At 48.5% G+C, this 14,636-nt stretch overlaps 1 protein-coding gene across 1 annotated transcript; it reads left to right on the forward strand.

Annotated features, from left to right (window-relative positions):
* The first annotated feature begins 2,373 nt into the window (after positions 1-2,373).
* Positions 2,374-11,448, forward strand: LOC144739906 (E3 ubiquitin-protein ligase RNF19B-like). Its single transcript, XM_078622786.1, is given in 12 exon segments — positions 2,374-2,529; positions 2,531-3,033; positions 6,150-6,349; positions 7,964-8,108; positions 8,191-8,353; positions 9,308-9,422; positions 9,499-9,560; positions 9,562-9,640; positions 10,190-10,270; positions 10,273-10,378; positions 10,455-10,589; positions 11,025-11,448. Coding segments are annotated over 12 exon segments (2,169 nt in total).
* Positions 11,449-14,636: the final 3,188 nt, after the last annotated feature.

Raw genomic sequence — 14,636 nt, forward strand, 5'->3', positions numbered from 1 at the left:
CCGAAGCCTTGTATTGGACGGCAATGACACACACACACACACACACACACACACACACACAGTATTTGTTCCACAGTGTTGAAATCAAACGTCTGATCTCAGCACAAAAAGAATCAAATGCTGTAAATCTGTCCAAGTGTTGCACAGCACCACAGATGGTGTGTGTGTGTGTGTGTGTGTGTGTGTGTGTGTGTGTGTGTGTGTGTGTGTGTGTGTGTGTGTGTGTGTGGATGCCCAGGGCGCAGCGGATGCAGGTCTATTACACACTCAGCAGGTGGGCGGGTGGATTTAAGCTTTTTATACACATACATTTTGGTGAAGGCCCAGTTTGACCTTCAGAGGGTGGGTGAGGGGTTGCCATGGTAACGGCTAATGGACGTGCGTGCGTGTTGTTACAGTCTGTGGGCGTGAGTACAAATGTTTGTGTGTGTGTGTTTGTGTTTCCAGCGTCACTCATGTGCTCGGTCGCGGTCACCAGGCGGTTTCCTTCCTGTCAGAGTGTCAGACGAGTTTGAGGGCTGAAGTGGATTTTGGAAATGAATCTAAAAAACGGTCAAATGGTTAATGGGAATTCAGATGTGTGTGTGTGTGTGTGTGACAGAGGTCACGGGAGGTTCTGTTTTCATTTCATCTGTCTGTCTGTCGGTCAGCAAAATAACTCCAAAAGATGTACATTTATTGTAATGAAATGTTCAGTAACGTCTGCTAACGGACCAGGACCAGATGATTAAATGTTGGTGGTGTTCTAGAACCATCTGGATCCAGGAATCTGTTGAAGGATTCTTCCTCATTTTCATCATCTGTGTCTAGAACTCCACAACAGCAGCAGTGGACTGTCTCTGTGGACCAGTGGTTAGTGGGTCTGTCTGTTAACACAAAGGTTCTCGTCATCAGACGTCTGCGAGCTGCTCACTGATTGGTCAGCGAATCTGTCAATCAGACCTGCCAGACGCACATTCTCCTAACGTTTACTGGGTCAGCGGTTCCTCCAGAGTCGGCTCTAATCACGTTTGAGGATCGGTCATTTCCTGAGCATGAACATTGTTTTCTGACTCAGTTTGTGTGGATTCTGTTCTGAGCTCGATGGCAGCGGTGTGTTGGAACATGCCTGCAAACACACACACACACACACACACACACACCAAGAGGTGATAACATGCAGCTACATAACACGTCAGAGCGTTTACGTGTCTCGTAGAATCCCAAACTCAGCTCACACAGTCGGTAATTGAAGTGGAGACACAGGATATAATTATCACACAAATGTGTGTGTGTGTGTGTATGCGTGCATGCGTGCGCACGCGTGTGCACATGTAATTATTACTTGTGTGTGTGTTTATTGGTGTGTGTGTGTCAGTGTGAATGAAAGCTCATTTAATAATGCATGTGTGAAAGTTTGTGCTTTGTTGTGTGTGTGTGTGTGTGTGTGTAGATGTACAAACAAAAACCTGCTTTATGACAATGTGTTTGTGTGCGTGTGTAAGTGTACCTATGTGTGTAATTATATGTGTGTGCGACTGTGTGTCACTTTTATGTTTGTGTGCGTGTGTGTTCGTGCATTTGGAAGTGTACTTATACCCACTCTGTGTGTGATCGTGTGTGTACAAGTGTCAGAGTCACTGAGTGGATCGCTGTTTGCCTCGCTCATAGTGAGCGTCGCCATGGTAACAGCACTAGCAACGCAGTGTGAAGTGGAAGGAGAGCTTGCGGTGCTCAGCGTGATGAAGAGATAGAGAGAGACTGGTTCCACATCAACACGCCATTGGTCAGACGCGTCAATGATGTCACCTGTGTCACTGTTGAGGAAACACACACACACACACACACACACACAGACAGATGATGATCAGTGGAGAACTCAGAGTGAAGAGCAGCCAGGATGAGAGCGGCGTGTCACACGGAGCATGCTCTTTGTGTTAACTTCCTGCTCTCTTCTTCTTCCTCCTCACACAGAACACAGATTCACTGAGGCCAGCGCAGAACACGAGCAGAGGAGTTCAGCTGAGGAGAATCGAGTCGCAGCTGAGGATTTATTGCAACATCCGGACTGGACTCTGTGGATTTCTTCTGTTACGTTCCGTGTGTTTTCTGCTGTGAAGGAGAATCGTTCCCTCAAACCGACGTTGGGAGAACCACACCGGTGTTTGACCTGAGCATCAGCCAGGGAGATGAGAGAGCTGATCAACTCAAACGGCTGAAAGAGTTTGGGGTTTTTTTTCACTTTCATTTTTATTTTCTCTACAAGAAAGGAGAACGACGTGACACGAGTTTCTCCTCCCGGAGCCTCGCTTTCATTTGCATTCCGGTTTGGCTTTTCACAGAGGACAGATCCTCCCTTGTGTGAGAGTTTGTGAGCCGACCCTGTTCTGGAAAATGGGATCAGAAAAGGACTCGGAGTCGCCTCACTCCTCAGTCAGCGGCGTTCCAAACCCAAAGTGCCGAGCGGCAGGCAAACGCCAGGGCCGCATCTCCTTCCACAGCCTCTTCCACAGCAAACGGGGCTCTAGAGGCACCAGAGCCCCCAAAGGAGGGGCGGCCCCCCCCTTTATCCCACGCTCACCTCACCCAGCCGCAGCTCTTTCCCTCGGCCTTGGGCTCGGTGCCTTCCCCTGCCTCTGCTATGCCCACAGCCGCCACCGCTGTCGCCAAGGTGCCCCAGGAAGCCGCCGTCGATACGCCCTCCAAGCCCCGCTCCTCCGGCCAGCCGTCCCCGGGCGGAGCGCCGTCGTGCGGGGATGCTGAGCTGCTGGAGTGCCCCCTGTGCCTGGTGCGCCAGCCCGCCGACCAGCTGCCCGAGCTGCTGGGGTGCAGCCACCGCTCCTGCCTCTGCTGCCTGCGCCAGTACCTCCGCATCGAGATCACCGAGAGCCGCGTCCAGCTCAGCTGCCCTGAGTGCGCCGAGCGACTGGCGCCCAGGCAGGTGGCCGACATCTTGGACGACGCCGCCCTGCTGGACAAATATGAGGAGTTCCTGCTGCGGAGGTGCCTGGCCTCTGACCCGGACTGCAGGTGGTGTCCGGCGCCCGACTGCGGGTAAGAACCTTCCCTGTTGTCTTAACCTCCAATTCATGACAAAACAATACAGGATCCATTGGCTGTAGGTTCTGTAACATCACTTTGAGCCGGGTCCAGACTGAGTTCCAGAACAGGAAACGTGATGGTGCTTGTGGATTTTCAGGCAGCGAATGAAGATCAAGAGGTGAACTGACACCAGATTGTAGCGGCGTGTCTGAAGGACTCGTTGTGTCTTCAGTAGTTTGGGAGCATTAGAGTGCTTTTCTAGTTTACACAGCAGCTGACTGATCGTTTGGTAAACGGGACGTCATCAGGTCACTTGTTCTGGTGGAAACAAAACCTATGTGAGTTTGAAATATATAAAACAATGACATTTGAGAAGCAGGATGAGGTTTTGACTGATCAGGTGGCACCTCAGGGTGCTGATTTAGGACCCTTGAACTTCTGCTTGTCAAACGAGAAGTTAAAACACTTCATCAGAAACAGGAAGATTCATTTCTGTGAAAGAGCTTCTCATCATTCAGGTCAGAGAGAAGGAAAAAAACCCACCTGACACCTCGAACTCCTGCATCGGACAACAGATCAAACGTCAAAGGTCTTTGAACTGTTCCTCAGGTGTGTGTGGGTTTTTTTTTTAATGCTTGCGTTGGCCCATTTTCTCTTCCTCTTGCACATCATCAGATCCGTTGCTCATTGACGGGATGTGAACACACACACACACACGTTGTGTCATGTGTTGTACAGACAGGACAGACAAGCTGTGGAGGTCGAAGGGGGAGCAGCGGAGAAGGTCCGATTGTAGGTAGATGAGCTCTCGCCAGGTTTCTGGAACAAATGAGAGGCGTCGGTTTGATCACAGAAAGCCGCAGTGATTCACCGTGTTTGTGTTTGTCTGCCTGTGAGTGTGTGGGACAGATATTCACGGACGTTCCTGCGCTGTGGTTGTGCAAAGAAACACTCGGGGAAGGAGTTTGTTTCCACCTCCGATCCTCCTGCATCGGCCAGAGGAACGTGTTTTACTTCATCCTGTCGGGGATTCAAACTCGTTCTGGTGCATTCGACTGCTTCGATCAGGAAACTGAGCTTGACTCTTCTTCTTCTCACAAATGAAAGTGTGTGTTGGAGGCAGGTATCAATGTCTACTTCCTGTCTCCTCAGATGCTTTCAAACCCCAGAATGATCGTGTCCAAGTTCATCTGAAAATGGAAGTAAAAACTGCAGTGTGGTGTGTGTGTGTGTTTACACACAGGACATTCTGGTGGTGTTGGAGTGGGTCAGAGTAGAATCAGGAAGAACTTTTATGCTGCAAAGGTCAGGAGAAGAACAAAGGGGACAGTTTGACCACATCTATCGTGTGTGTGTGTGCGTCAATGGAGGCCACATGCTGGCCTACGTATTTACTGGGATGTCATCAGCAGTGACTCATCACCCAAGTCCCAGTTAGTATTTACAACAAACAGCTGCGAGCGCTCACACACCTGAGACGCCGCAGAGCAGAGCAGGCTCCAACATGAACACAACTGGAGGAGTGAATTCCCTCTGCAAAAAAAAAGAAAGATAGAAGGATTTGGCGCTGAGAAGTTGTGTGTGTGTGTGTATGTAATGTTCTCACCCACCCATCGGCCAGTTACGCAAACGTGACCTGTTTTCTCTATCCTGACTATGATTCAGTAAATGACTGAAACAGAGACATCGTTCACTGACACAGAAGTCGTGTGTCTGCTTACAAAACAGACATGTTGTCAGATAGTACGTGAATCAGGACGTTCACAGTAATGATACTGACATTTTGTATCATGGGTGTTTTGTTTCACTGTGCCTGTGCATGGTACCGTGTCCTTTAGTGACTAAATGACGCGGGACGGGCTGAGTCATGAAAGTGTGTAATACAGGATGAGACAGAGGAGGCAACTGAAAATGAACCAACAACGTACTGGACTATAGGTTACGACCCCATACTGCAGCGTACCACTCCTCACCCTCACATACTATCCAGTCCCCATTTAAGACCCGTTCAGAGTCACCCCTGCCCCGCCAAAATAAATGAATAAGTATCAGAATAAGTCCCAAATCCATGAATCTAAATTATCAAATGACAAACCCTCACGTTTGTATGTTAAATTAAATCATCTCATCTCTAAGAAAAAAATCACATGATGTATTTCAGTCTGATTTGTGCGTTTTGTTCTCGATACTGATAATTGTTCTGTTTTCACACTATATGACTATTGTCTGACTTTTGTTAAAAAAGTGCTGGCTCCTGCCGTAAAGCGTTCTGTCTCGTATCTGTGGGACAAATTCAGCAGGAAGAATCTGGCGCATGCGCACTAGGTCATGTTCCAGGAATCACATTGGGACCTGACAATCTCCAACCATCAGAACTCGGTGACATCCTCCATCATTCAGGACAGAGTGTATCGTTACGTCCTGAAACGTCCTGACAAACGTTTGATTCCTCTTTGATCCATCGGACCAGCGGGTCTCCGTCTGTGTGACTGGCACGCCGGGGTGTCAAGTGAGAACAAAGAGTGGTCCTCCGCCGTCTCCTCAGCCTGTCAGTTGCTATGGCGACCATGGATGCGACAGAGGGAAGGTTGCCAGGGGTAACAGGAGTCGGGACTTAATTAAAGTGATCGATACACGTTAGCTGGTCCCAGAGCTCATGTTGTGTGGACGTTGGGCTTCTGTTATTGACTGACATGCGTCCACCTCATCCTGGTGGCAAACACCACCGGCTGCTCGTGCGCATCCGTCTGTGTGTCGCTGAATTACATCTCCAGGCTCAGCAGGACTCCCAGGTGGTTGTCCATCAAGCGCTGACGGCTGTCTGAGCACGCAGCGTGTCAGCACTGCAAACTCCCCCCTCCTCCGTCTCCTCTTCCTCCTCATTCCCTGTCCTGTAATTCATGTGTGAAGTACTGGATGTATGTACAAGTATCTGACCGTCTGATGCTTCCTTCCTCTTATCAAGGGTCTAAGGTCAGATTGTAAAGCCAAGGGATGTCAAGGGATTTGGTGACATGAATAAACAAATCAAACTGAATCGAATCAAAAACAATTGAATCAAATTGAACTGAGACAATTCCGTTCCAATCGAATCGGATCGAGTATTTACATCTGCTCCCTGTGTTCAGGTTTGCTGTCATCGCCTCGGGCTGTGCCAGCTGTCCCAGGTTAGTGTGCCGCAGAGAGGGCTGCGGCGCCGAGTTCTGCTACCACTGTAAGCAGCCGTGGCACCCGAACCAGACCTGTGACTCCGCCCGCCAGCAGAGGGCGCAATCTCTGCACACCCACAGCAACCACTCGCCCAGCTACACGCAGGAGCAGGGACCCGGTGAGTACCTGAGCACGTCCACGACCCACCCTGCTGCTCCACCCCCTACCCCCCACCCCGCTGCCCTCCAACCACCACTCCATGATACACCCTCAGCCGTACATCGCATGTACGGTGTTGGTAACGTGTAGGGCACAGTGTAGGTAATGGCATAGTCTACAGCGTTGTAGAATATGTAGATACGTAAAACAACGGTGTATGCTACGGTGTAGCTAACAGTGTAGATAACTCTATAGGCTACAGTGTAGGTAACTGCGTAGGGTACGGTGTAGCTAACGGCGTAGGGTGCGGTTTAGCTAACGGTTTAGCTAACGGTGTAGCTAACGGCGTCGGGTGCGGTTTAGCTAACGGTGTAGCTAACGGCGTAGGGTGCGGTTTAGCTAACCCCACACAGCCTGCATCAGCATAAACTGTGATTTGCGAAGGACAGAAGCAAACAGAACCTACGAGGACATGTGGTCCTTCTGTTCTTAAACCAGCCGGAGCCTCACAGACACAAACGTGTCTACAACATGTCACGTGTGCGTCTCCAATCCCTTTTCTGATTGAGTGTCTTCTGAAGAAAATCCTCCCAAATGTCTTTCATCCGTCTCCTCTCTCCTGCCTTATTTCGCCATTTCCAGTCTGCTGCTTTCTTTATGCCAAGATTTCAAAACTGACAACAATCCAAAAAGCCCAAACTGAGTCATAGACAAAAAAAAAATCCCCAGTCGGCCGCTCCCCGTCTGTCTGCGCGGCAATCAGGTTGTAGCCGCTGCTTCGTCGCGTGGAAGGGATTGGACGAGGACAAGAGGAGACAGAAAATACACAGACACATTATGTCAGAATGTCCTTTAAAGAGCAGAGAGCATTTGCAGCATTGAGAGTTTAAACTCATTCAATTGATTCTTTTGGCTTTTTCCCTTTAAAAAGCATCAGGGGGCCAACCTGAATCCATTTTGTCTAATGGGCTTTGATTCCTCCAGCAGAAGAGATGGAAAAAGGAGTAAAGATTTAGGTCTCTGAGTTCATGGCGTCGATGACGCTTCCTTTAAGGTTAAACAACAGAGCCGGTTAAATCCTGCTAAAGAAAGAGCTTTAAGATCAGAATAAGAAAATAATTGAATATTAATGTTACTGATACTAATACTATACTATAATAGAAATAATAAAAACAAACTAAAATGATATGTAATCAAACAATCATGAAAACATGAAATGAAAAAAAATACTTAAAATAAATAAAAATATGTAGCTAAAACTATATTAAATATAATAATAATTGTCAAATAATAGTCAAAGTTATAGATAAAAAACAAATAACTACGTAAAATAAGAATTTAATACAATCTCGAATAAAACTTTTACAAACTAGCTGCTGTAAGAATCAGTATTCAGCGAAATAAAATAAATATAGGTTATATAATAAATAATGACATAAATACAAATAAATTTCACTCCAGCTGTTTTTAGGACTGAATTCAACAGCGGATCATTCTTCTTTTCTGCCTCTCAGCGATTTCAAAACGTGTTGACTTTCTTCTTCTTTATGCTAAGCTAACTGGCAGCTGGCTAGCTAGCCGTCACACACTGACCGCGATTCGTTCAGCCAATCAGAACGCTCTGTGTCCTCAGCTGACGACATCAAGCCCTGCCCCCGCTGCGGCGCCTACATCATCAAGATGAACGACGGCAGCTGTAATCACATGACGTGCGCCGTCTGCGGCTGTGAGTTCTGCTGGCTCTGCATGAAGGAGATCTCCGACCTGCACTACCTCAGGTAGATCCACCAGGGGTCGTCTGCCCCGGACGTCACCGCTCGGGCTCCGTGTCTTGACCCTCGGCTGTTTCCCGTCCCTCAGTCCGTCTGGCTGTACCTTCTGGGGGAAGAAGCCTTGGAGCAGGAAGAAGAAGATCTTGTGGCAGCTGGGAACGCTGATCGGAGCTCCCGTCGGCATCACCCTCATCGCGGGCATCGCCGTCCCCGCAATGGTCATCGGCATCCCCGTCTACGTGGGGCGTAAGGTGAGAAAGAGTCGGACACGTCCGAGAGCCGAGAAGATGAATGAATGGATGGCTGGATGACATTCACCGTAATTTAGTCTGTACGCCACTGTGGCCCTGGTCTACCTCTCATTCAGAGAAAAGATCCAGACTAAATGTCATGAGGGGAGGTTGTTGTCCAGGTCCTGGTCGTCAGGTCGGTTCCACTGACTCAGATGTGAAACTGAGGGACTTTCTTTTTTTTTCTTTTGACACCACACACACACACACGAAAACCACAGAGCCACCGTCCCTGCGTCACAATCCACACTTTACAACCCCAACTCTCTCAAGTTTCCAGACGTCGTCGTCCTTTTCAACACAGGAAGTGGTTTGAGCTCGTCAGAGGAGCCGACGTACGTGACGTACCGTGTAATAGGTGTGTGTCAACGTGAACACACACCTCACCGGTGAACCTCAGCGTCTTGACGCAGCTTCACATTCTGTCACGGGTCACCGAGGATGGAAAGAAACACATTACAGTTTCTCCTCCTCTTTGTTTCTAGTCCAGTCTAGTCTCATGAACGTGGTCCCCAGCTTTGGTTGGTTCAGATGCAGAGTTTCAGAGCAGGAGTTTCCTGTCGCCCGTGTGTTCCTGTATGTTCATCCACAACGCCTGAAAAACATACTGGAGCCTTTGACAATGCCCCTGGAGGAGGACGTCCTGTGTCCTATGCTGTATGCTGCATACTGAGTGCTGTAGCGCCCTCATGTGGACATTTCAGTCAAAGCATTCAGACGATGTGGGACGTTTTGAGTGAGAAACAGAGTCAGATTTCACAATATCGCAACTCCACAGACAGTTTCTGCTCCTGAAACGTCCAGAATTTCCTGTCGCCTGTCGGATATCGGACGTTTCTGTCCACTCTGACGCGATTCTGATTTTTGAAGACTCCCCTGATCACAGCCTTCAAAGCGCCTTCCTTCCTCCTGCAGATCCACGCTCACTACGAGCTGAAGAAGACGTCTCGTCACAGAAGGAACCTGGCCATCACGGGGGGCGTGGCCCTGTCCATCATCACCGCCCCCGTCATCGCCGCTGTCAGCGTGGGTAAGAAGCGCCGCTCTCTGCTCGGCGTTCCTCCTCCGTCGTCGTGTTCTAAGGGTTCGTGGTTTCCTCTCCGCAGGCATCGGCGTGCCCATCATGCTGGCGTACGTGTACGGGGTGGTGCCCATCTCTCTGTGCCGGGGGGGGCGGCTGCGGCGTGAGCAGAGGGAAGGGGCGGGGCGTACGGATCGACTTCGATGAGGATGACGGACCAATCACCGGTGAGGATCTTCTGGGCTCTGAACTCATTCAGTATGCTCATTCACATGAGCATACTTTAGAGTACCGTAATTACATGATTATTTGTGCTGACGAAAGCTCAGAACACACACACGGTTCATCTCCCTAGTGTGAAAAAGGAGCTAGAAGAAGGAGAACAGCCACGTCGCTGTCATTACGGTAATCCCACTCTCTCTGTTGACAGATGTCAGTGAGTCATTAACCGTAATGACAGCAACGTGGCTGTGAAGTTCAACTTCTCAGCTTTCAGGAGCCGCTTGACGTTTTCAGATAGCGCAAATACTCATGTAATTACGGTACTCCAAAGTATGCCATGCAGTGTTCTTTCCTCACCAGCTACTTTCATTTTGTCCGTTTTATTCATGTCGTTCTTCTTTTACTACCTTTACATTCTAATAATAAAAGTCAGGCCACTGACCGCTCCAGCACAAACTTTGTTTATGTTTTTGTTTGCTATGTACGACATGATGTCCAAATAAACAAACGACGCCGTCGGTGTTAAATATGAATCCACCTTCTCCGCTGTGCAGTGGCGGACGCTTGGCGAGCCCTGAAGTCCCCGAGCCTCGGAGAGAGCAGCCTGGACGGGGCCGTCAGTGGCCTGAGCACCACCTCCCCAGCGAGGGGCTGTCCGTGGTCCCGGGGACGGCGGGCGACACGCCGCACTTCAACGCACTGGCCGGCGGCGCCCTGGGAGCCCGCACGGGCAAGTACGGCAGGTGAGGACGAGACGCGAGGCGACGAGCGGCTTGATTGGCACCCCGACCGGCGTGAACGTCTGCGGTCCTCCAGCAGGTCGGAGCTGCAGGCCGCCGAGCTGAACAAAGAGTCCGCCCAGAGGGAGACGGGCAGCCTGGGCGCCAGGAGCGACTGTGCCAGCACCCGAGGGATGGCGGGATCCATCATCTCCTCCTACACGCTGCCTGACAGGTGAGAGCACGTTCACACAAAAGTATGACCACGGCAGTGGAGCTCGGATCGACGTGGTTCGACTCCAGGCGGGTTCGGTTCCTCCTGTGTGGGTCTGTGTGGGTCTGTGTTGGTCTGTGTTGGTCTGTGTTGGTCTGTGTTGGTCTGTGTGGGTCTGTGTGGGTCTGTGTTGGTCTGTGTTGGTCTGTGTGGGTCTGTGTTGGTCTGTGTGGGTCTGTGTGGGTCTGTGTGGGTCTGTGTTGGTCTGTGTGGGTCTGTGTGGGTCTGTGTGGGTCTGTGTGGGTCTGTGTTGGTCTGTGTGGGTCTGTGTGGGTCTGTGTGGGTGTTTCTCTCAGACTATCTACTACTTGGACGTGCTGCCACCTTTCAGAACCTTTTCAGAACCTCTCATTCCCTGTATGAAGATGATGTCCCCCCCCCCCCCCCCATCTACAGGGAGTGCACCAACCTGGAGATCCAGGTGGACATCGAGACCAAACCCAGCCATCTCTGCCTGACCAGCGAAGAGGACCTCGCCCCAGCTGCTGCCATGGCGACAGCCTCCGGAGGGGAGGAGCCTCAGGACTGCAGCTCCAGAAGGGGCGGGGCTTTGTCCGGCTCTGCGCTGGCGCTGTCACTGGGCGCGTCAGTCAGGGAGGGGCTCAGAGACGTGACGCTGGCGCAGCCGGAGAGCATCCGCAGCGACCTGGAGATGTCGGACACACAGTCGGACGACATCGCAGAGCTGACGTCGGACGACTGCGATTCGCCGCACCCGAAGAGCTGCCGGCCGCCACAGCCCCCCTCCTGCCGAGCCCTGAACCCTTCCACCGACGGCCTTCACTGTCCCGCAGACAGCAGCGTCATCCTCTACGTCTGAGACAGCAGGATCTCAGGATTGCACAAGAAGAAGAAAAAAAACAAAACAAAACAACTCTCTGCTTTGACATCGTCACATTTCTCATTTCGCTGCTTTTCACACACACGCGCACACACACACACGCGCCGTCCACACAGATGGCGCGTGTGTTCACTCTGAGCGTTTGTCTTATCGATCCACCCGACAATCTCCTCACCGAGCAAAGAGTCCGGGTTCTACCTCTGAGATTTCTAAGACGACTCCTGTTTACTCCTCGGGGCAGAATGCCTTGGCTCCTGAAGCAAAAAATACTGATACAACAAAAACACAAGAGGTACGAGTTGAGATACTGCAGAGGGACCTGAGGTGAAAGGTCGCCAAGCACAGCAACAGGACGACGACTGCCGGGAAACGGAGGATGTGTGAATGTGTCTTCACGCTCGTCTTTTCCTCTTTTTATTTCCTGTGTGCGGTTTGAAGGTGCAGCAGGTTTGTCTGGACATTGGAAGGTGAGGCTCTGGGATGGAACGAAAAAGAAATCATCATCAAGAGAAATCAGGAAACGAGTTCTGACAATGACACGACGGTCGAGGCGAGAATTCTAATTCACTTCACTGGTGAAATGTGACAGTTGATGAGCCAGTTTCTACCTGGGAAACATCAGAAAATGGTGAAGACATCATTCTTTAGAGTTTCTTTTTATTTTGTGGGTCCCTGGTGTCTGCTACCTGCATATGAACACCACTACAGAGTCAGTCACACAGTCAAATTAGAACCTGACATACACAGGGAATATTTACTCACAGTTCTACCACCTCTGACCCCCACCCCGTCATTATTAGTCTCTGCACACACATTTAAATGACATTTACAGTCGCGTACCGGTGTAAAAACGATCATCGTTTTTGATCGTATTTTGAGTTGTCATTTGGAGGCTGACTGATGCTGCTTGGTGCATTTTAAAAACGTTGGCGTGTCGTTGTCAGAACCATGTACTTCTGCTGTGTGTGTGTGTGTGTGTGTGTGTATCACGTGTCTGGACCGCTGGTCAGCTGTCTGCCTTATCAACACCCACAACAACACATACACACACACACACAGCTGTCTTTGGTTCCTTGCCATGTTATAACTGTGTGTGTGTGTGTGTGTGAGAGAGAATCTGCTTCCTACAGGGTATGAATGTAATACTTTCCTCTTTTTGTTGAATGAGCACTTGTGCACTTTATCTGCATTTCCCGTATGTATCTGTTCGCTCTTCGTCTGTCGCCAGAGGTTTATTTCAGCTGCATAGAAACGTCTGCAGATCAACCAAAAACAAATCACCGACCAGAAGGCCTTTTCATTGGGTGGGACTGAACACTTTGATTACAAATGATGCTCTTCTTATCACTGATTCTGTTCAAAGTTTCCCGCTTTCCAACTCCTGGACTCCAAGGAAACTTTTTTATTTGCCTGATGCTGTCCATCTCATTCTGGAGCCAAAACAATCAGCGTCTTCGTCCTCACTCGCCTGGATTGAATCTAAGCTTTGTATCACCTCTGTGCTTCAGTTACAAACAAGGTTTTCTCCTCCCTCTGCGAGGAATCAACCTGGAGACCTTCTTCATCTCAGAGTAGCTTTATGGATTTAGCTGCTGACGTGACAGACAGCGCTTTGCTTGGTCTGCTGCACTTTTCACACGTTTCTGCCCGCCTGCCTGTGAGAAAGCACTCGAATGTACCACGGGCAGAAACCTCCTGAAAAAAAGTCTAGTTGTCGATGGAAATGTCCCAGGAAAGAACAAAGGTGGTCCTGTCCTTCATTTGAAAAAGATGTAGAGTATATAGATAGCAATATTTGCGTGTAAGTAAACTATTTGTGGACATCCTGTCACCGTTCAAGCCCGGCCACGTGTGGGAGGTTTACATGCAGGGCTGTGAACGACATCTTGTGGACTTTTTGGGAGAAATAAACACAAGCAAAACAATGAGTTGTTGTCTAATACACTGTGTCAGAAAATCATAATGAATAATCATGAGAAAATAGTCTGTGGTGCTGCTCAGAAAATACTACTAATATTTTCCATGTGTCCAGAGTTCAAATACTTGAGAAGGTCAAATCAGTGTGCACAACTTTAATTCAACAAATCAGGTATCTTGTGGATTTTTTTCCTTATTTTGTCTACTCTTTTTCTCCCTTTTCCTGGCTTCACATGTTTTTAATTATTTAAATCATTTTTTTATTGAAGTGCAGATGACTAGATGTATGGTTGTTAGAAGAGTTATGCACAACATTCATCCAGTTGTCGCAAAGTTAGGATTTCCTTGTGTCAATTCTGTGTAAAAAATACGTTTAAAGTCAAGTTAGAAATATAATAATAATAATAATAATAATAATAATAATAATAATAATAATAATAATAATAATAATAATAATAATAATAATAACAATAATAATAATAATAATGATGATGATGGCGATGATGATGATGATGATTATTATTGTCATTATTATTATTGTTAGTAGTAGTAGTAATGGTGGTAGTAGTAGTAGTAGTAGTATAAAACTGTCCATATTCTTCACAAATCATGTGACAAATGCCGTAAAACGCTTCACAGCACGACCGGTCAATTTACGGCCGTGTTGGTCGGAAAGCAAGACGCCCGGATCTGGAGAAAGGTTAAAGTGATCCTTCCAGAACACGGTAAATTCATGTATTTTCTGTTGTATTAGAGTGCTCTGGTTTCTGTCCATTCCACCTGACAGTTTTTAAAACTATGTGGAACGGACAAAAGATATTTCCGCCTTTAAACATTGGAAGTGATCGACGACAGACTGTCATTGAAGTGGACGCTAACATGCTAACGACGATCAGTGAGGAGCTGGTTGACGAACCTCTGACCCGTTGACCAGTTCGACATAGAATTCTATTTGTTTCACTCGTGAATTTGCACTGAGAAGTTACCCAGACTTGTCAGAAAAGACCCGTTTGACAGCGTGCTACGTTAGCTCGTTAGCTAGCGAACGTCAACGGACGTGAAAGCCAAAATGGAGAAATGTCTTCCGAACAAGCAGCTAATTTTAAAATCCATCTATGTATTGTGTATTTGCAGTATTGTTTATAGCCCGAATATCGTGATTTCTGTTGTCATCGCATCATAATGTTCATTTAGATTTTTAATATAGCTTTATTTACTATAAATCTAATCTTAATCCTAGAGAAATAACA

The sequence above is a fragment of the Lampetra planeri genome, unplaced genomic scaffold (genome assembly GCF_965212315.1).
Source record: "Lampetra planeri unplaced genomic scaffold, kcLamPlan1.2.h2 scaffold_1782, whole genome shotgun sequence".
Taxonomy (NCBI): domain Eukaryota; kingdom Metazoa; phylum Chordata; class Hyperoartia; order Petromyzontiformes; family Petromyzontidae; genus Lampetra; species Lampetra planeri.